The sequence below is a fragment of the Microtus oregoni genome, unplaced genomic scaffold (assembly GCF_018167655.1).
Source record: "Microtus oregoni isolate MIOR12 unplaced genomic scaffold, Mior012 000005F_ref0000423, whole genome shotgun sequence".
Taxonomy (NCBI): domain Eukaryota; kingdom Metazoa; phylum Chordata; class Mammalia; order Rodentia; family Cricetidae; genus Microtus; species Microtus oregoni.
Genome location: NW_024543064.1, coordinates 22,786,634 through 22,808,891, shown reverse-complemented (window position 1 = coordinate 22,808,891; position 22,258 = coordinate 22,786,634). Strand labels below are relative to the sequence as shown.

Genomic DNA, 22,258 nt, shown 5'->3' with positions numbered 1-22,258 from the left:
TAAAGGAAGAGAGGAGCAGATCCAAAGATCTGGAGAAGATTGAGTTCCATTGGTTTCAGGGTGGTGACCAGGCCAGCAGAGCTGCAGTGAACTGAGGAGGACAGTAATGACATCAATGAGGCTGGCGTCACAGGCTGGGTCTAGTTCTTATAGGATCATAAAATCACAAGGATGAGTTTAGATTTTATTATAAGAGTGATGGGAAACCCTCAGAGGAGTTTAGAGAAAGACAATATTGAATTCACCTTTTGTTTCATTTTGTTCTTCAAGGCAGGGTTTCTCTGTGTAGCCCAGGCTATCCTGGAACTTGCTCTGTAGACCAGGCTGGCCTTGAACTCAAAGACCCTCTGTCTCCCGAGTGCTGGGACTAAAGGTATGTATCACCGCCACCCAGCCTAATTCTTAAGGTGCTTCCTCTGACTTCTCAGTAGAGAAGGGAGTGTTGGAGCCAAATAAAAAGACATTGGTGGGGAGACCAATCTAGAGAGGGGTCTTGGACCAGTGATAGGTGGAACATGGAGAAAAAAAAACAGATGTGATATATTTTTTAACAACAACAACAAAAATAAATGAAGGTACGTGAGTGCGTGGAGAAGACACACAAGAATGATCCTGGGTCTTTGGCCTGAGCGACTGCAGAGTTTTGAGTTAGAATGGATGAGTTTGGTGGAAATGATCAGAGAATTCTTATCCATGGCTAGCGGCCGTGATAGGTCCAAAGGGAGACTAAGAGGAGTAGCTAATGAGTTGGGGGCTATGAGGGAGGTTAAATGGAGGATGGAACTGACAGACAGAAGCGAAAGGGCCATGGGTCTTTTTATGAATGAGCAGTGTGTTCCTAGCCTGAGCATGAGAGGCTGTAATAAATTTCCTTTCAAGTTAACATTTTTTTTTTTTTTGGATTTTCAAGACGGGGTTTCTCCGTAGCTTTTTGGTTCCTGTCCTGGAACTAGCTCTTCTAGACCAGGCTGGCCTCGAACTCAGAGATCTGCCTGCCTCTGCCTCCCGAGTGCTGGGATTAAAGGCGTGCGCCACCACCGCCCGGCTTAAGTTAACATTGTTTTAACAGACATTTGAGAAGGCAGACCATACAGCTAGAAACTGATTTTTAAAACAGAAAACAAGATCCGCTCACTAAAGCATGTTGAAGGTGGAGAAGGAGCAAAGAGAGTGGGACACAGACTGGGGACAGCTGGGCCAGATCATTAGGAGCCAAGAGCATCAGAACAAAGGGTTTGTCTTCCTTTGCAGATATGGATGAGGGATGGGAACTGCAGACTGTCCTGTGGTCAGCACCAAGATCAGCACTGGGGGTTTGGAAAGGGCCTGGCTGGATAACAGCTCATAACTCTTTGTTTAGTGAAAAGTATAGCACTGGCACTATAGATACTGGAGATACAATTACTAGCAAAGCAGACACAATTCTTGTCCACATGAGAGTTTTTTTGAGACAGGGGCCTCCCTATGTAGCTTTGGCTGGCCTGGAACTCTCTATGTGGATATGCTTACTTCTGCCTGCTGAGTGCTGAGACTAAAGGTATGTGCCACCTTGCCTGGCCACGTGGAAATTCAGTCAAATAAGCAAGTGTAGGACCTAAACCCAAGAGATAAGTACATGATGATTGATCACTTAGGACCTGGGATTTGACCTACAAAGAGAGACAGACCTTCTTGCTGAGACCTAGCTATTCATCGGCACTAATCCTATTCCATATTTTATTACGAACTCACTGTGAATTTAGGAAAACAAGCCTTTCTGGATTTCAGTTTCCCCATTTATGAAGAAGTGCTAAATCATGTTAATTTTTCTTCTACTCAGGCAAGTTGACCTTTCTCCACGGTCCAAAAACCGGTTTAGCATCCAAGCACTAAATGGTACCTGTATTCCAGGAGGGGGTTAGTTCCCAGCAGTCATAGCAACGGCTTGGTCGTAAAAATAAAGTGATCTCAGAAAGTGACGTAACTAACACGCGACCGATTTGCCAGGTTATAATATGGCCACCGCGAAAACAACCGACTTAGTCTCCCCATTAGAAAAGCCTGGTCTAACCAGCCCCGAAGGCTGCTCCAGGTCACCAAATCAACAACAAACGCGCTACTACAGCCACCAACACTTCCGGATACAGCAACCAGACACCCCGCTCTCGCAGTCGGTCTGTTAGGTATCCGCCCGCTGCCCCAAGAGTCACTTCCGTTTGTCCGCCGTAAGATCGACAGTCTGTCTGTCCAATAAGATGCGTACCCGCCCCCCCAGACTGAATGAAGCAGGAAGCCCCGCCTTCCACAACTGTATGGCGTCATAGTCGCCATGGCCAGCTATCCGTACGGGCAGGTGAGTTATAGCGGCCCCTGCATCAATGTCTGGGCTCTGTCTAGAGGCCCGGGGCCGCTTTTCATCCTCAGCTCTTTCTTCCCACTTTATCCGCGCCCTTTCCACGCAGAGGTTCGCCTTAGCAAGGTCTTGCGTGAGCGAGAAACAAAGAGGGCCAGTCTGTCGCGCTCTCTTACGTCACTGAGGACCACTCGAGAGGTTTTTTTTTTTTTGTGTCGCGTCCCCTCTGACGTCTCACACGCCAGGCTTTGGGGGCTTTGGACTGGATAGATCTGGGCTGACCAGGACACACTCCTCAGGTCTCCTATGGGGCGGGGTCCTCTGTGTTGACGAGGCGTCCAGAGCTGTGGTTCTCTTCCTGTCAGTGAGGGCGTGGGATAAAAAACAGGTTTCCGACTCACCTAGCACGTACTGCGACAGTGGTAGGAGGTGCCAGAAGTGAGATGCTTACACCACTCAACGATAGTCCAGCGTCATTGCACGTGTAGGAAAAGTGAAACCCAGAGAAGACACGGAGTTTATCTGGCCACCAGGTAGTTGGGCGGCAGGGCCAAGGTCAGAACCTGGATTGTCTGCCAACGCGTCTTCCTCACTTGCTAGCCTGTCTCGAACCAGCCAGGAACATGGCAGTGTCATTTTTGTGACCAGAAATCTGTTAGGTGCCAGAGTGGAGAAGCAGTTAAATGCAGTTGAGTCAAAAGTAGAGTCATGTCCTGGCCGCATTAGTTAAGGCGTTTTTTCTGAGCCAGTTTCCTCATAAAATCTGTCGAATAAGTTGTCGCACCCCTCACAGAGTTAGTTGGAAAAACGATGTGATTCTTGCAGCGCATATGCTATACAGTCAAGTGTAACATTATTTTGTAGGATTTTTCAAAGTAGCCCCCCCCCACTTCACATGGTACAAAACAATCCCAGCGAAGGGTCCCGAGTTGCCCTGATCACAGAGTAATTTGAGAGATTAATCTCATGCAAGAAAAGTAGAAAACAAAATCAAATGAGATATTAGCAAGCCTTGATTGACCATAGTCAGAGGCCAAAAGATGTGCAGTCCTGTACATTAATACAGCATTTGTTAACATTTATGAGAGAGGGACAGAGAGAGAGAGACAGAGAGAGAGAGAGAGAGAGAAGAGACTAGATTTGCACATGCACAGGAATTGGAGAGAGAGAGGGGAGACCAGACTTGCACATGTCCAGGAATTGCTTTTGCTCCTATCGTGGGTCTTGGGGATCAAACTCCTTGGACCTGCCAGCAAACACCTTCAGCCACTGAGTCATCTTGCTGGCCCCTACACAGCAGTTGGGCCTCCGTTATGCTCACGTGAAGACCCTGTAGGCACGCAGGGCTTCCTGTTTTGATTTATAGCTGAGAAACGAACCCCCAAGGAGCCTGAAGGTCCCACAAAGCAAGAGAGCCTGAGGCCATGATTAGAGCCGTGAACTCTGTTTACTGCATACTTAGCAGAAGCGAGCAGAGAGCCATTGTGGGCTGAGGTTAGAACAGAGCAGTGTTTCCCTGACTCCATTCCACTCACTGGGTTTTCTGAGACGTTAGTGGTGCTGTCAATAGAGGAGGGTTCTGTGGTTAAGCAAGTTTGGGAAATACTGTGTTAGATACAGCTTGATAATATTCATTAAGTCTGCCAGAAAGTCATAAAATATGTAATATTTCTTTGAAACATTACTTAACCATGGAGCACCCCTCCACATTAGTTTGTCTTATGTCTGGTCTTTTTTTGTGTGTGTGACATTCTGGTATTCTGGAGGAGTTCAGTTTGGGAAAGCGTTGCCATAGTACATTTGGGTTTTTTTGTTTTGTTTTGTTTTGTTTGTTTTTTAGTGGCTGGTTTGTATCAGAATTACCCGAGAGCTCACTTAAAGAACAGACTTGGATCCCACCTAAGACTTGCTCTGACACAGATTCCCACTGTTTGAATGGAAGCCTCACCCCGGTCCCTGGTATCCATAGATCCAAAGAGTCTGGAATGTTCAGTTGGAAGTTCCATTCCATGCCCCCTCCCTTGGAGCTGCGGCTGTCCAGACTCCACCCCCACCTCCATCCCCGTGAAAGCCGGCCCAACGATTACTCCTCCCCTGGAGCTGCCTCAGTGTGTGTGGGCACTGAGAATCTAGAAGCCAAAGGCGGACATATATATTGCCCTCCAATATATTTTTTGAGACAGTCTTTCACTGAGCCAGGAACTCACTGAGCTCCAGGGATCCTCTTCGTCTCTGCCTCCCCAGGCATGCTTTGCCATACCTGGCTTTTTTATTTAGATACTGGGGATCCATGCAAGTAGGTCCTCATGCTTGCATGGTAAACACAGTGCTGATGGAGCCATCCTCCAAGCCCCAGTAGTCACCATCTTAGTAAGCTCTGGGGGTGGTTTGTATATACTCTAGAAGCAATGACAGACTGAATCGGGCTAGAATCCCAACACTACTCACTTAATAAGTCTTATATGCTCTCGGATAGACCATTTAAGGGCTCTGGGCCTTAATTTCCTTACCATAGAAAGCGGGGAGTAGGGCTGGAGAGATGGCTCAGTGGTTAAGAGCATTGTCTGCTCTTCCAAAGGTCCTGAGTTCAATTCCCAGCAACCACATGGTGGCTCACAACCATCTTCAATAAGTTCTGGTGCCCTCTTCTGGCCTTTGGCATACACACAGATAGACTATTGTATACATAATAAATAAATATTTAAAAAAAAATAAAGGACTTTAACCTTTAAAAAAAAAAAGAAAGCGGGGACTAGCACCTGTGGAAAGGGTGTAAGGAGGATGGGGTACAGCAAAGCGCACGGGAGCCCTGCACATCACTGGTGCATAGGACCTGGCAGTGTGTGGTTGCTTTGCCATGCTGCCTGGGCTCACGCTCGGGGCAGAGTCCTGAAAAGGACCACCAGGAGACAGTGTCTGGAATAGAGGCGGCAATGGTGCTTTCCATCCCCACCTCGCAGTTGGCCGCCTCCTCATCCCAGGTGTTCTGAGGAAGAAGAGCTGGTTGTTTGAAGTCAGGCAAAAGCTCAGGCAATGCTTCCTGCCTCCCACCCACTGCCTAGTTCCAGAGGCTCCCAGCCGTCCATGGCAGGCACGGTGTCCGCTGCCTCTGGCCCAGGGTACTCAGGCGTTGCCTAGGTTGTGGAGTAGTAAAAGTCAAGTGCCCTTTGGTTCAGTGGGGGAGCCTGCTTGATGGAGCTCAGTGCTCAAGAGCTTGGTCTTCAAGCCCAGAGAAGTTGCTTTTCACTTCCCTGCTCTGCCGCTTGCTTACAGAAATTGCTTGTGAAGACCTGACGCTCATTTTCCCACTATTTAGAATGGGGTCATAGCAGTACCTACGGCAGACTCACTGTGAGGGCGCAATGAGAATATTAATGTCAAGTGTGGTATGTAGTAGATACTCAAGTGGGAGCGGAATGCAGATATGTAGATTGTGTGAAATGGGAATGGACAAAAGGCCTTGGGATAGTGCAGGGGGACCAGCCCAGTGGGGTTCAGCAGGAGGAATCCCCGGTAGGTGTAAGATAGGGGAAGAAAAAAGTTTATATTCCAGCTAAAAAAATAACTTCACAAAGACCAGAAAGCAAGTAGGGTAGTACATTCCATGGTGCATTGCTCTTAGCGGTTGCTTTGTAGCATAAGTATCTGAGAGCTTTACTAAAGAAGAAGAAAGTCCAATATTTGGGGGCAATTTTAAGATTAGTCTGGTTTTAATTATGAGGAACCAGGAGTCAATAAAACAAGACCAAAAGTGTAAGAAGGGCCAGATCCCAAAGGGTCTTGTGTGTCATTTTGAGGGGTCTGGTTTTCTCTTGAGTACTGAGGGAGGGGAGCTGGTGAGGGGCTTGTTAGAGGGGTCTGGTTTTCTCTTGTTACTTTTGTCCTGCAGGGCTCTAACTATGGGCCTTGAGAGGAGACATTGAAGCTGGAGAGGTGGAGGCAAGGTGGCCAGTTTCAAAGCTATTGAAATCCTCTCTCCGAAAGAGGACAGTGACCTGGTAAAGGCTGGTTTGACAGGCTGTTGGCAGGAAGAGTTGAGGGAACATGGTGTTTAATTGAGGTGACAGCGGGAGGAAGGAAAGTACCCGGGAGGGCACTAAGGCTTTGATTTAGATGACTGGGTGGCAGGAAGCACTAGAAGATGGGAACAAAGAGATGGATAAGGTGGGAGGGAAGGTCAGGAAGCTGTTAGGTATGTGGGTCTGCGGCTCAGGGGAGATGACGCTGGAAAGAAAGATTTTTGGAGTGTCAGCACGGAGGTGGTAATTAAAGTCTTGGGACAGTTCTCAGCTCACTGTTCGTTGGTTGCATGTTTCTGTCCTTTAAATATTTTAGAAGGCTCTGCTGGTGATTGCCCAGACCATTCCTTCTGTCTTCCTGTGGCTGTTTAACCCCTTAGCTTGGGTTCTCGCCTCTTCCATCAGGCACTTGAAAGGTAGCTCAGAGCAGGCTTGCCTTTGCAATGCAATTTCCTCCCTTCCTCATCAAAAGTCAGTCTGGACCCTCTTTGATACCTCGGAGCCTCGCTTGGGCTAGGAGGTAGAAAAATGAGCTCTTGGGACTAAGAGAGGATGCAGGAATTTCTGAATTGGGAGGAGCTGCGCTGTCTGTCACCTGCAGGAGTGCAGATAGAGACTTGGAGGTTGAACTGAACAAATCGGGGGCTAGATGCTGCAGTTAAAGAAGGATGTGATTTTCTGAGACTGTCTGCTCCAGCCTTTCCCTCCCTCTGTGTCCACTGCGGAAGCTGTCATACCTGACAGGTGTTCAGCTCAGCTCCTGGCACAGGCCTGTGCTCGGCACTCATATGTGCAGGGCCTATTTTGAATCAGTTTCCCATTTTAGCTGCATGATCTAAAGTATATTAAACTCTGGGCATCTTCATTTTCTCATCTCTGAAATGGGGGTGAGCATTTAGCTCTCACGATCAGGGAACCAGTGACAACCAAGTGAACTTAAAGCACCTCACAGAGCTTCGTTAATTATGTCCCCCAACACCGAAAAATCCCAAATATAGCTTATTTCCATCAGCTAAGACCTAGAGGTAGGTTTCTGTGATGTTCTAGAAACCATGGCTGCTGAACTCTTGTCTTTTGCCCTCCGCCCCGGTTTTCTGTTTGAGGCTAAAATGCTGTTAGAAAATGTCTGGACCGGGTTGGCAGCAAAACGTGGAGGCAAAGATCTGGCTCTCATTTCCTTAAGTTCAGCCCTTAACTCAGTGACCCTGGGACCAGCCCAATGCCTTACACAAGCTTCCTCCCCGGCCTGCTCTGCCTCAGTTGATGGCTGTTCCTCCTTCATCGTGTGCAGGCTAGAACCCTGAGTCATTCAGAACACTTGGCTTTCTTCACTCCCCCTCCATCTCTTGCCTAATCCAATTAGTTGCCAAGTCATGTCTAGTCTCTCTCTGAAATTGCTTCAGAATCCACCCCATTCTTCCCATCCCTGCGCCTGCTGCTGTCTGGTTCATGCCCTGCCTGCCCAGCACCTGCCCCCTCCCTCCGCCCCAGCTCTATAGCTCATCTCCAAATCTGCACTGGCTAATTCTCCAGACAAGGCTCAGAGCACATTCCTCCTCCGCTGGAAAGCCTTCTGTGGTGCTCCCTGTTTGTTCCACATAAAGCCCTAACTGCGGAGCGGTGTTTATGTGTTCCCATATTTATGGAGGCGTACAGGTACCGGTCACTGTGCCGGGCTTGGGGATGGTGGGTGGGGGTGGCGATGGTGATGCTAAAGAAGTTCTGGGTCTGTCCCTAGAGAACTTACTGTTGAGTGAGGATGACACTGGGCAGGTATGGATAACTCACCCACCAGCCGAAAACAGCAGGAGGGTGTGAAGGGTCCTCCTTTCTGGGTTCACAGCATGTTCTCGCCATTCCCTGACCACGCCATGCTTACTCATAGGTCTGTCACAGTGTCCCCCTCTGACTTCTTTTGGTGGGGAATACCTCCGCATCTTTCAAAGACCATCATGGCACTTCTAGCTTTAGTCAAAGCAACTTTTTTTGAGAGCTGGATATACATTTAAAATAATAATAGTACATATGTTTGTTTGATCTATGCTTGCCAAACCCATATAGGGATGGGAATGGAACACTCCGAGCCTCCAGAGCCCCTGGCTGTAGTGCACAGAGGTGGACTACACATGGAATGTAGCTATAGTCGTGGTCGTCAGGAGACCCAGCTTCTGGACCTGAGCCTGCACACACAGCTTACGTGTGACCTCTCTGAACTCGTTTCCTCCTCTGTAGAGGGGCACTGTCATTAATAGTTACTGCGTATCAAGTTCTCGTCCCTTCAGGCTTTGTGTGATGAGCCTGATTCCATTCATGTAGCAGGCAGTGTGAGGAGCTCTTACCTAAGGAGCCCGAGGCTTTGTGCGGGTGAGCCATTAATTCAGTTAGTATGGTGGACATTTTTTAAAATAGCTCTTTCATTCAGAGAGACAGAACTTTTCCCAGACTTAGCAGCAGAAGTTCGTATGCCTGAGATCCATGAAGACTGTACCCGATCTGCTATCTACTGTGTAGTTTATCCTGCCTTTAAGAGAACAGCAGTGTAACCAACCTTACTTGCCTTGGATTCTCCATCAACTTTTACAACCCGTGCTAAGCTAAATGCAGAGCTTTACTCTTAAGTTATATATTCTATATTCTCCTATGCCGCTGACCCAGAACTGTGTGTGTGTGTGTGTTAGTCTTTTACTGAAAGCAGCCAACACCTGTGTGAGGCTTTGAGCACTGTTCTGGGTCAGTGAAGTAACTTGTTTCTTTGTAAAACTCTGCTAAAGATTTCTGTAGAAAATTGTCCCTTAAGAGCCATTGGTGGCTCACGCCTTTGATCCCAAGCACTTGGAAGGCAGGGACAGGTGGATCCCTGAGTTTGAGGCCAGCCTGGTCTGTAGAATGAGTTCCATAACAGCCAAGGCTACACAGAGAAACCCTATCTTGAACCCTCCCCCCAGAAAATGAAGTGTTCTTCATTTCTGTCCTACGCCGTTTTTCTGTGCTGTTCAGTAAATGCAGGGCGAAGACCTTTGGTAGAGTCCAGCAGAAGACACAGGAGAAGTGGAGAAGTCACATGGGCTGGCTCTTGTCAAATCACTCCAGCTGGAGTTGCTTCCTTGTACTTGCTAGGCAGTGGTGGTGCAGGCCTTTATTCCCAGCGTTTGGGAGGCAGAGGCCAGTGGTTCTCTGAGTTCAAGGCCAGCCTGGTCTACAGAGTGAGATCCAGGTCAGCCCCAAGGTTACACAGGGAGACGCTGTCTCGAGAAAACAAAATAAAATAAATAAATTGTCCCCATCCATAAAGTGGCCTTAAAGGGCTTCTCGGGCAGGAGAGCCAGTGACTGCATTTCCAGTCATTAGAGAAGTGGGACCTGGCGCTGCCAGAGAAGGGCTCATTCGCCATGTACTAAGATCTCGCGAAGGGTGTTACAGAGAATGAGGTTCAAACCATTTTACTAGCGGAATAATAATGTTACTGCAAATACATATGAAGTGATACCTTTTGATTACAAGCCCTTATAAAAGCAGTTCTCACCACTGCTAATGTGGCCTTCAGAGTGGATGGATGGACAAATGCCTCCATTGCTGCTCACAACCAGAGGCAGCAGCCCCTCACAAATGTTAATTATGATCAATTAATCAGACAAGGAGACTTTGAAACCAAGGCTCAGCCGCTTGCTAGCCTCAGCAACTACAAGGGCTGGGACCAAAGTTGCTGATCCTAATACTTCCTTAGGGTCCTTTTCTACCATCAGACAAAAATCTACAGAGCCCTTTATGGACTCTGTCGGTTGTCTACACAACAAGCTGTGAAAGGCGGATAATAAAGAAGCTGCTACCACTTTACCTTTCATTAGCTCACAAAAATGCAAATCTGATTGCAAAAAGCCCATCAACTGTAGCTGCTAATTAATCCTTTTCATACTATGCTGATCAATAAAGGCCCACCAAAGCATTGGCACAGAGGAGCTGAAGGCTCAGATTCTGCCAGCAGCCTTGTGGCTCTCTCTGTTTCAAATGTGGGAAAAGAAGCCATTTCCAAAAACAGTATAAATAAAACTTATTCGTAGACTTCAGTATGGTAAACCCCCTTTCTAAAATAAACCCCGAATGTAAAGATGGTTTTGCTGGCCTAGTCAGTGTCCATCTGGAGTTGATAGTGAAGGTAGTCCAGTTTGGGGAAAACAAGAATGAGTGCTGAGGGTGGCTTGATACCAGCAAACCCCCTTTGGTCCCTGCCTGTGGTTCCAGTGTCCTGGCCCCGTGCTGCCTCTGCAGGAACACAGCCTGGAACCACAGATTCTACACCATGTGCCTCTGCCGCACACCATCCAGATCCATTTCAAACCTAAGACATTAAGAGGTTTGATTACTAAAGGTAATTCTATATTAGATTTATCTGTAATTAAGGGTATAAAATTCGATGTAAGAGCAGAGGTGAAGAGGCCCCGACAGATGGTAGGAACCCCTTCCTATGACTGTTTTGACTTGATTTTAGGTAAATCAGACTGGACTATAGAAGTTTTGTTTGCCCAGATTATTTTTCCTCCAGATGTCACTGATTCTGATTATATTAGTCAAATTTACATTATAGTTTATTCCCAGCTGCTCTGAGAAATTCCAGCTCTAACTCAATTGACAAAATTGATTATTAAGCCTTATCCCACACCATAGACCCTGATAATGGACTAAACAAGAATTTGATTCCACAGAACGCACTGGACTTGGTGTTTCTGTCAACCAGATTCCCATGAAGGGCATTAGAGATACAGCAGCTGGTGTTTCCATATAGCCAAATAATCCTTGCCTTCTAATTGGCACATTGAGTCCCCAGTTTCAGACATTCAAGGAGTTGGTGACAAAAGTAATCCCCTGCTTTTGTAAGTACAGAAACCTTATGTGCAATCAAACTGCTGTTTTCCACCCTTTGTTTTACCCTTATCTTTTTTTCTCCCTTGGGGTAGAGACCCCCTGTCTCAGTGGGGCTGTGACAGCTCCTGAACATCCTTTTCCCTCAGGGCCACGAGAAACACCTGCCCAAACTTTCTTGGATCAGAGGTCCCCCCCGACTGGGGACAAACTTAGTTATGTCTGTTAATCCGAGAACAGCTCCAGCCAGACGATGTAGAACCCCTTGTTCAGTGCTGCTATCTACCGTCTGTCTTCCCGGAACTCTGCTAACTGGAGGCTGTGCCATGCTCTCCATGCTCTCCATGCTCTCCATGCTCTCCATGCTGTGGAGCCTCCAGCCTGGAGTTCCCTCTCCCAACAACGTCCCTCAAAACTATTATGTTATAGTTATTGACTTAAAACGCTGCCTTTTTTACTATTCCATTACGCCCTGATGATCAAGAATTGCATTTTCAGTGCCTCCTGTCAATAAGTAGGCACCTATATCTCACTTCCTGCTGCCAGGGGTGGGTATACAGTACTACCGCTAAAAGGGCAATACACTCTTATTAGACAAAAATTTTCTGGTACCTATTACATATTTCACTATATGGAGCCTCTTCTACTAAAGTATGTCTAACTGTTTTAAGGACATACACACTTCAATACAAACCTTTTTTCATTTAGTGCTTGCCCCAGCAGAGTTCTGCTAGATGTTCCATGCATCTGTCTCTGTATTGTCCATTATTCTACCATTACACCTTGCTGATTGCAGTGGTCTGCTCCCAAAAAAGAGAAATGTTAAATTCTTTTCATTAGCTCTTGGGCAACATCAGTCTGCTTTCCTTGGGAATTCCCAAAGTGGCTTTCCCATCCTTCTGCCTCCCTCACAGGTCTTGAACTCACCTCCTTTGTTAACGTCTTTACATTACAACAATCCCAGCAAGTGGCTTGAGCCCTGGAACAGGACAGCTGTTTCATCGCAAAGATGCTTGGATTTACCCCTCTGTTTGTCTTGAACACTTCTCTTTCTCTTGTAACTACCATTCATTCCCCTTTCAGCCATGTTATAATAAACCTAAAACTTTTTGTTTGTTTTAATTCCAAACCAACAGTGACTCTTATTCACCAGCACTGCCCAACTTACTGGACAGACTCAATGGACAAGACCCTGATTTTTGTTGTTTTGTTTTTCTTTTTTTTTAATTTATTTATTTATTAAGGATTTCTGCCTCCTCCCCGCCACCACCTCCCATCTCCCTCCCCCTCCCCCAATCAAGTCCCCCTCCCTCATCAGCTCGAAGAGCAATCAGGGTTCCCTGACCTGTGGGAAGTCCAAGGACCGCTCACCTCTATCCAGGTCTAGTAAGGTGAGCATCCAAACTGCCTAGGCTCCCCCAAAGCCAGTATGTGCAGTAGGATCAAAAACCCACTGCCATTGTTCTTGAGTTCTCAGTAGTCCTCATTGTCTGCTGTGTTCAGCAAGTCCGGTTTTATCCCATGCTTTTTCAGACCCAGTCCAGCTGGCCTTGGTGAGTTCCCGATAGAACATCCCCATTGTCTCAGTGTGTGGGTGCACCCCTCGCGGTCCTGAGTTCCTTGCTCGCGCTCCCTCTCCTATCCTGATTTGGACCTTGAGATTTCTGTCCGGTGCTCCAATGTGGGTCTCTGTCTCTGTCTCCTTTCATCGCCTGATGAAGGTTAATATTCAGGAGGATGCCTATATGTTTGTCTTTGGATTCACCTTCTTATTTAGCTTCTCTAGGATCGCGAATTATAAGCTCAATGTCCTCTATTTATGGCTAGAAACCAAATATGAGTGAGTACATCCCATGTTCCTCTTTTTGGGTCTGGCTTACCTCACTCAGGATAGTGTTTTCTATTTCCATCCATTTGTATGAAAAATTCAAGAAGTCCTTGTTTTTTACTGCTGAGTAATATTCTAATATGTATATATTCCATACTTTCTTCATCCATTCTTCCATTGAAGGGCATCTAGGTTGTTTCCAGGTTCTGGCTATTACAAACAATGCTGCTATGAATATAGTTGAGCATATACTTTTGTTGTATGATAGGGCCTCTCTTGGGTATATTCCCAAGAGTGGTATTGCTGGGTCCAGGGGTAGGTTGATCCCGAATTTCCTGAGAAACCACCACACTGCTTTCCAGAGTGGTTGCACAAATTTGCATTCCCACCAGCAATGGATGAGTGTATCCCTTTCTCCACAACCTCTCCAGCAAAGGCTATCATTGGTGTTTTTTATTTTAGCCATTCTGACAGGTGTAAGATGGTATCTTAAAGTTGTCTTGATTTGCATTTCCCTGATCGCTAAGGAAGTTGAGCATGACCTTAAGTGTCTTTTGGCCATTTGAAGTTCTTCTGTTGAGAATTCTCTGTTCAGCTTAGTGCCCCATTTTATAATTGGGTTGATTAGCCTTTTACGATCTAGTTTCTTGAGTTCTTTATATATTTTGGAGATCAGACCTTTGTCAATTGCGGGGTTGATGAAGATCTTCTCCCAGTCAGTGGGTTGCCTTTTTGTCTTAGTAACAGTGTCCTTTGCTTTACAGAAGCTTCTCAGTCTCAGGAGGTCCCATTTATTCAATGAGGCCCTTAATGTCTGTGCTGCTGGGGTTATACGTAGGAAGTGGTCTCCTGTGCCCATGTGTTGTAGAGTACTTCCCACTTTCTCTTCTGTCAGGTTCAGTGTGTTCGGACTGATATTGAGGTCTTTAATCCATTTGGACTTGAGTTTTGTGCATGGTGATAGATATGGATCTATTTTCATTCTTCTACAGATTGACATCCAGTTTTGCCAGCACAATTTGTCGAAGATGCTCTCTTTTTTCCATTGTATACTTTTAGCTCCTTTATCGAAAATCAGGTGTTCATAGGTTTGTGGGTTAAAGTCAGGGTCTTCTATTCGATTCCATTGGTCGACTTCTCTGTTTTTATGCCAATACCAAGCTGTTTTCAATACTGTAGCTCTGTAATAGAGTTTGAAGTCAGGGATGGTAATGCCTCCAGACGATCCTTTATTGTATAAGATTGTTTTGGCTATCCTGGGTTTTTTGTTTTTCCATATAAAGTTGATTATTGTCTTCTCCAGATCTGTGAAGAATTTTGATGGGATTTTGATGGGGATTGCATTGAATCTATAGATTGCTTTTGGTAGAATTGCCATTTTTACTATGTTGATCCTCCCAATCCAAGAGCAAGGGAGGTCCTTCCATTTTCTGGTGTCCTCTTCAATTTCTTTCTTCAAAGACTTAAAGTTCTTGTCAAATAGATCTTTCACTTCCTTGGTCAGAGTTACCCCAAGATATTTTATGCTATTTGTGGCTCAGTAGGTGCTCAGTAGCTGTAAAGTGCTATGGCCTCCTTCACCACCCTGATGTGCCTCTTCTTCCTGCAGAATTGCCCCGGAGCTGCAGGACAGGCACCTGGAGCACCTCCAGGTGGCTACTACCCTGGACCTCCCCATGGTGGGGGCCAGTATGGCAGTGGATTCCCCCCTGGCGGTGGTTACGGAGGTCCTGCCCCTGGAGGGCCCTATGGATACCCCAGTGCTGGGGGACTCCCCTCTGGAACTCCGAGTGGACCATATGGTGGTGTACACCCAGGGGGCCCCTACGGTCAGCCACCTCCAAGTTCCTATGGTGCCCAGCAGCCTGGACCTTATGGACAGGGTAAGTAGAATCTTCAGCTCTGGAACCCAGTGTGGAACCTTTTGACCTGGACTAAGCATCCGTGTCCCATCCGTGTCTCCCTGAAGATGTGTGCCTACCCCAATCTCTGGCACGAGCTCCTTGCCTCCTGCTTTGCTGTACTGGCAGAACGAGTGTGCTGACATCCCTGAAGTCCTCTCGGCTTACAGCAAACACTTCTGTTGTTTGGTCTCCTCGCTCGTGTGTCAGCTGCAGCTGAGAGCATCCCCTTTGGGGACGTTGTCCTCAGGGTGGAGAGAGTGAGAAGGTGGCCAGGCTGGGTGCTTCCGGTCTGAAGTACTCATGTCTCATCTACTCGTGTTCTTTTGGCAGAAACACATCCCGTTGTCGAGCCTGACCCTGGCAGGACGTGGTGCTCCTCTCATGAGGAGCCCCTTGGGCTACCAGGCAGTGGAGAGGGTGTACAGTGCTTGTCTTGGGCAGGGAGAGCAGCAGACAATAGGAGACAGCAATGCAGTCCACGGGAGAAGAAACTGCATTCCTGTAGGAGGGTGACTGACCACATCCGTGGAAAGAAAAGATGGTGTCGCTAGTGAAAGCTTTCGAGGTCAGACACTCACTGACCTGCCCAGATGGCCTCTTATGCCTCAGTCCCCTCTGTAAAATAGGGACAGTGTCACTGCTTCACAGGCTGATTAGAAGGCCCTAAGTGTGCCAGGCGGTGGTGGCGCACGCCTTTAATCCCAGCACTTGGGAGGCAGAGGCAGGTGGATCTCTGTGAGTTCGAGGCCAGCCTGGTCTACAAGAGCTAGTGCCAGGACAGGCTCCAAGGCTACAGAGAAACCCTGTCTCGAAAAAACTAAAAAAAAAAAAAAAAAAAAAAAAAAAAAGGCCCTAAGTGTGAAGCTGCAGCTTAACCCTGGACACAGCATCTGGGCTTAGTGGATGGCACTCTGAGAGACTTGTTTTAGGGCAGAGGACTCTTGGCTTTAATGTGATGGTACCTGTGGCAAACAAGGGTGGAAGAGAAGGGGAAGGAAAGCCGCAGGCAGGAGGGGAGGTGTTGGACAAGAGAAGGACCAGAGATTGACGAGCCTTAGCTGGGGCCTCTTAGCAGAAGGCTGGGGAAAGTGGATGCAGTCCCTGCTTTTCCCCTGACTCCCTTCAGTGAGCTCCTTCACAGAGCGGCTGTTCTCAGGAGGCTGAGCACCAGTTAGGCAGCCAGTAACTGCTTTGGCCCATGAGAAGGGCCTCCTGGGAATGCTGTGCTTAGGAAGCAAGCAGCATCTGAATGGATGTACCCAGGCAGGTGGCCCTGGGGAGGTACCCAAACCTCTGGGGTTCTGAGCACAGCCAGCCAGTGACATTTATCTTCTCAGAGCCCAAGCATCTGGCTGTTGGCTTCCGGCTCAGCAGCTCTGCAGTGGATTTCCAAGTCCTCCAAAACCTTGTGTCTGAGCTCATCAAAAGTCTGCAGGGAAAGGAGCCCGACCCCCTACCCCCACCCCTCACTCTGAGGCCTCTGATCCCAGGGCCAGAGAATGGCAGTAGTCTCTAGAACGAGAGGGAAGAAGGGGCGTGCCTCATCTGCTTTCTCATTTGCCTGCACTGCTTTCTCTCGAGGTGACTAGCAACACCTGGGAGCAATACTGCATCCATCCTGATCCCTGCTGCACTTGCCTTAGAATCCTGGGAAGGTCCACCTCTAAGGTTCAAGAACTACTACTGTAGGTGGCAGATCTGACCATTAGGGGTGCTGCTCTGTTTGCAGAAAGATCCCAGAGGGCCAGTGGCTTCCGCATTTGCCGTCAGCCCTTGCCTTCCATCCAGCAAAGATGCTGAGTGCTGTAAATGCATCCTTTGCTGCCTCCTCCTCCACAGCTCTTCTTCCTTCAGAAAACAGCTGAAATACTCCTCCTCTGAAAACGTCTCCCACCACCTCCTTCCTGCCTCTGCTGAGGACTTGGGTTTGCTGCTGTCTCAGGTGGTCATCTAACCACCCTTGGAAGTGGTTCACTTTATAAAGCTGGAAGTTGGAATTCAAAAAAGTTACTTACTTCACCTGAAGGTCCACAACTAGTGAAAATCAGTCAGGTCTTGAGTCCTGGTCTATCTCGAGTCTCAGCACACTGGCACACGTCACAGAAACGTCCTCCCTCCCCAGTGACTCTGCTTGTTCTAGTTTGGTTTCTGTTGTGAAGAACACCATGACCAAAAGAGGAAGAAAGGGTTTGTTTGACTTCAGATTACAGTCTAACACTGAGGGAAACCAAGGCAGGAGGTGTAAAACAGAAACCGAGGCAGAGCACCGCCTGCTGCCTTCACCTCTTGCTCGTTCCCCGGTTCAGGCTCAGCTAGTTTTCTCTTCAACACAGGCCCACCTGCCTAGGGATGGTGCTGCCCGCAGTGGGCTTCTAAATCAACTACTAGTAAGCCAGTGCCCGACAAACAAACATGCCCACCAGCCAATCTTAAAGGAAATCCCCACCTCAAAACCAGGGCCATAAAATGGGCCCATGGCTCAAGAAACCTGCAGCCCATGGAGTTCCAGAGAGTTACCCTGGAGCCCTAGGTCTTAGAAGCAGGAAGTCTGATTTCTCTCCTTCCCTACAGTTTCAAAAACAGTTTATCTAGAAAAAAAAGTTTCTGTCCCTATTCTCCACTACAAAAGCTGATTCTCACACCCTGTGTGATGGGTGTGTTTTCCTGGACCCTCAGAGGCCGACCTGCAGGGTTTGGGCACCTGTCTCTCAGGCCAGTAAAAGGCCACAGTGTGCTGTCATTATTTTGAGGTCACACTGAGTGTCCTTTCATTTTCCTCCACTGACCTGTTTCTTAGAGCTCTGATCTGAGCAGTCCTCAGTCAAGTTTGTGCCAAGTCGAAAATAAATACTAACCAGTGCACTGTTGTTTAAGGTGGCCAAGCCGGCCCGGGTCTCCACGCCAGACCTTCAGTCAGGCAAGCCGTTTCCCTTGGCGTCCCCTCTGGGTCTGTCCTCCACACTGCCCATGTCTGCTTCTGATCCCTTCTGTGGCCGGTTAACCCTGCTTCCCTCAGGCGACCTTTTCCTGCCCGTGTCGCTCCATCCCCCCAGGCCATTTACAGAGCGTTCTCCCTGTATTGGAGGCGTGGGAAAATGACGTCTTAGAGCAGTTGCTGGGACACTATACACAAAGCTGTGCAGGACTCTGCTACAGGAATCAAGCCTTCCTGAGGTGCCATGCAGAGAGGGGCGTGGGCTTGGTGGCGGATGGACAGGCAGGCCTGCGAGGCTTTCTGGGTGGGTTTCTAGTTTGCTCTCTGTCCCTGTGGTAGAACACTGACCAAGGGGATTTAGGGCAGGAAGCGTTTATTTCAGCTTATAGGTGGTAGTCCATCATGGACAAGAACTCAGAAACAGGAACCATGGAAGAACACTGTTTGCTGGGTCCTTTGCAGACTTATACTTAGTTTCATAAACAGCTGGGACCTCCTGCTCAGGGAATGGCGCCACTCACAGATTGGACCCTCCTACATCTGCTAACGGTCAAGACAATCCCCCACAGGCCAGTCTCATCTGGGCAGTCTAATCTTTCAGTTGGACTCCTTTCTCAGATGAGTCCAGGCTGAGTCAAGGTGGCATTAAAGCTAATAATAGAACAGAAAGGAACGCCTATGACCAGAGAGGTACCCAGAATGGCTCCCTGGCATTTTTTTGACCTGGGTCTGACTACCATGGTTTACACCCCTTCCTCCAGGTGGTGTCCCCCCCAATGTGGATCCTGAGGCCTACTCGTGGTTCCAGTCAGTGGATGCCGATCACAGCGGCTATATCTCCCTGAAGGAACTGAAGCAGGCCCTCGTCAACTCTAACTGGTCCTCGTTCAATGATGAGACGTGCCTCATGATGATAAGTGAGTTCCTCCCTTCCAGGAGCATGCAGGTTTGAACTGGTCCAAGCCGCCTGACAGGTGACAGAAGTGGACAAGTAGTAGCCAGGGAGGAAGCAGGGTTCAAGATGCAATTTCCTTTACCAGGGATTGTTGTCAAGACTAGGCTGCTAAGTTTCAGGCTGGTCCAGTCTCCCATTCTGCAGCCAGACACTCCCTCCCCTGGTAAGAAACTGCAGGAAAGGGGTCATCATGGACCCACGTCTTGGAGCTAAGCCACCAGCCCTGCAGAATCTGGATGGGACGGGACTGAGAACGGCCAGGGGAAAGGCTTGGTGCCATGTCTCAGGCACAGGCATTTGCTTCAGCCTGGGAGAAGGGCTGCCTCAGTGGTGCCCTTGGCCCTCAGTCTTGAAACCTTCCTCTATCCTTTCCCTCCTCCCACTCAGACATGTTTGATAAGACCAAATCCGGCCGCATTGATGTTGTTGGCTTCTCAGCCCTATGGAGATTCCTCCAGCAGTGGAAGAGCCTCTTCCAGCAGTATGACCGGGACCGCTCTGGATCCATCAGCTCTGTAGAGCTGCAGCAGGGTAAGGACCACCGTAGGCACAGTGGGCCTGGCACAGCTAGACTCCTTATGCCTTAAACACAGTGAAGGGTTTCCTCTCACTGCCCAGTGCTTTGAGCCAAAATCCAGGGCCAGGCAACTGGGCCTTGAATCAGTGCTGGGCTCCCTGGTGACAGGACTGAGCGGGACAGCCCCTCTGGCATCAGAGAGGTGGGAATTTAGCAGTGTGGTTCGTTCTTATTGTCCAGCATGTGGCATGGAAAGAGACCTGCTTCAGGGCTCACAGTTCTGTTGCCACTTGGCCAGAGGTGATTTCTGAGGTCCAGAGCCTTCTCAGAGTTGTGGCTGGGTGCGAGGACCTGGGGCCACAGATCCACATCTGGTTCCTGTCTGACTCCGTAGGTCAAGCCTGCAGCCTGGGCTTAGGCCAGTAGGGAACTAAGACAGATGACTGATGTGGCTTTGAGAACCCAGGGAGAAGTTCCATCACCTCTCAGGGGAAAGGCTGCCTAGAGAATCTAGGTCCTTTTTCCAGGCCGTGCGTTTCATTGAGATGAAGGTGTGTGTGGGGGTGAGCGTGCCGTGTCTGCCCCTGCTATAAGGGAGGGTGACCAGTACTGAACGCTGCCTTGCCAGCTCCTTTCACTGATGTTGGTGAGGTTGATAGCAACAACTTGCTAAATGTTTGCCGTGCCCTAGGCACTGAAATGAGCATTGCAGTGGGTTCCTGAAATTCCTCTTCCCATAGGCTAGACCTGCTGACTGTCCCGCGCTTGCAGGGACTGGTGCGGACCCCTGCTGGTCTCCCTTTTACAGTGACAAAAGTGAAGGCTAGTCCCTTGCCCAGGGCTCAGAGCGGAGCTCAGATTGCTCCTGGGAGGCCAGGGACACGGAACAGGCAGGAGGCCTCTCAGTGGGAGAAAGGAAGTGCCACACAGGCTGTGGCCTTGTATGGGGATAACACTTTTATTTAAAATAGGATACTGTGTGCAGAGCCCTGTGCCGAGTGCCTCTGTGATTGCCTTTAATCCTTAGTAGAAGCATAGGCTGAGTATCGCCCGGCTTGAGTGGCAATAAGAAGGGCTAGTGAGGCTAAGCAGGGGACCCAGAACTGCCTGCCTCCAGGACAGTGGCCCTTGTGCTGTGCTGTTGTCTCTGGTGTCTGTCTGTCCAGGGTGGCTAGTGGTTCACACTTCTTTTGTAGCTCAGGCGCATGAGATGGTCACAGGTAGGTTGCTGGCTTCTCTGGGATCTCATGAACCTTGACAGTGACGAGACTGGGGTGGGGTCTCCGAAGAGACCTCCTGTGCTCCTGACATCTGAATGGGTCTGCAGGACTTGTGAACAACTGCCCCCAGGTCCCCTGATCTGCTGTGCTCAGTAGCGATAGACTCACCGCAGCCTCTGCTTCCTGTGCCCTTCCTCTCCAGCGCTGTCGCAGATGGGCTACAACCTGAGCCCTCAGTTCACCCAGCTCCTGGTGTCTCGCTACTGCGCGCGCTCTGCCACTCCCGCCATGCAGCTTGACTGCTTCATCAAGGTGTGTACCCAGCTGCAGGTGCTGACTGAGGCCTTCCGGGAAAAGGACACCGCCGTACAGGGCAACATTCGGCTCAGCTTTGAAGACTTCGTCACCATGACAGCCTCTCGGATGCTATGATCCAGCCTACCCAACAAGAGTGGAGCACACCAAGGGATGCGGCCTGTCTTCTCTTCCTCCTCTCCTAGCAAAGCTTTCCCTAGCCTGACCTAGGAAAGGACCGAAGGCTGAATACCCTGGGCTGTGGAATGGCACCACCTTGGGGTAGGGGATGCTGATGGTGGCAGTGGAGTTAGTGTCTGGTCAGCTATCCCTGGCCTCTGGCTTCCCCCTCTGTTCCCTGATGCCAGTGCTAAGCATCACTGCTGGCCTCCGCTGGCATGACTGTCATCCCTCACCAAGATCGCCAGGTCAGATGAGCCCAGTTTCTGCTAAGTGGACTCAGACTGAGCATGAGGGAGATTTGCTAGGACCAGTGCCTGGGATTCCTCAACTCCCACAATCCTTGTGTGTTAGCATTAGTTCACCTGAGACTTTGCCTGTGCTAGAGGCTTGGAGAAGCTGCCATTTCAGCCATATCTGATGAGGTTCCTGCCCTCCAAAACTTGGACCCCTCACTGACCTGCCATGTTCCACTCAGCTTCAGTTCCAGGGAATAGTTGTCGCATCTTACTGCCAATGTTTATAATTTGCTTTTTTTTTTTTTCCCATTTGGGGCCAAAAGTCCAGAAAACTGTGAGTTTCAATAAAAGACTCTACAGTCCCATGCTTCCCACCACGACTCCTCTTGCACATGTCTGTGCTCACCATTCATTCACTCATTCATTCATCCATCCATCCTCATTCATTCATTCATCCATCCATCCTAGTACGGACGCATCCACTGCTTACCAAGCCAGGCAAAACAGCAGTGCTAGGGGCCTTGGTGGACCTGGTGATCATCTGATTTGCCAGGGTGAAGTTGGGGCCCTGCCAGGTTCCTCTGTGTCGGGGATCTGCCCAAAAGGCTGTTTCTTGGGTTTAGGGTTGCCATTCTGGGCTGGCAGCTGCCACCCCAGACTTCTCACAGCGTGCTCTTTTCATTATCTTAGGCCTGAGTTTTATCTCTCAGACAAACTCCATTTATGAAGCCATAACTCCCCTCCCACTTTTATTAAGCACAGACACCAGTACCTGCCAGTTGCATTTCTAGATCAGCGTGATACCCAGGCTGCACTGTGTCTGTAATGAGCTGACAGAATTTCAATCAAAAGCTGCAGATACCAGACATTCTAGTTTGCTAGGGGGGCCTTATCACAGATAATGGTGTGATTATCCTCTGGCTTTGGGAGATGAAGATAAGAGCGCTGAAGCTCAGAGGCCTTCAGCGGGGCTGTCCT

General features: G+C 48.8%; 1 protein-coding gene across 1 annotated transcript; it reads left to right on the top strand.

Annotated features, from left to right (window-relative positions):
- The first annotated feature begins 2,224 nt into the window (after positions 1-2,224).
- On the top strand, positions 2,225-21,657 carry Pef1 (penta-EF-hand domain containing 1). The gene is made up of 5 exons (XM_041652058.1): positions 2,225-2,332; positions 14,646-14,919; positions 18,637-18,792; positions 19,218-19,361; positions 20,770-21,657. The coding sequence occupies exons 1-5, from the start codon at positions 2,309-2,311 to the stop codon at positions 20,997-20,999; spliced, it is 828 nt and encodes a 275-aa protein (XP_041507992.1). The 5' UTR covers positions 2,225-2,308; the 3' UTR covers positions 21,000-21,657.
- The last annotated feature ends 601 nt before the right edge of the window (positions 21,658-22,258 follow it).

Excerpts from the sequence above, each read along its gene's own strand:
- Pef1 (XM_041652058.1), top strand. The coding sequence starts at position 2,309 with ATGGCCAGCTATCCGTACGGGCAG. Across the intron at positions 14,920-18,636 it reads GCCTGGACCTTATGGACAGG|GTGGTGTCCCCCCCAATGTG; the intron begins GTAAGTAGAATC and ends CCCTTCCTCCAG. Across the intron at positions 19,362-20,769 it reads CTCTGTAGAGCTGCAGCAGG|CGCTGTCGCAGATGGGCTAC; the intron begins GTAAGGACCACC and ends CTTCCTCTCCAG.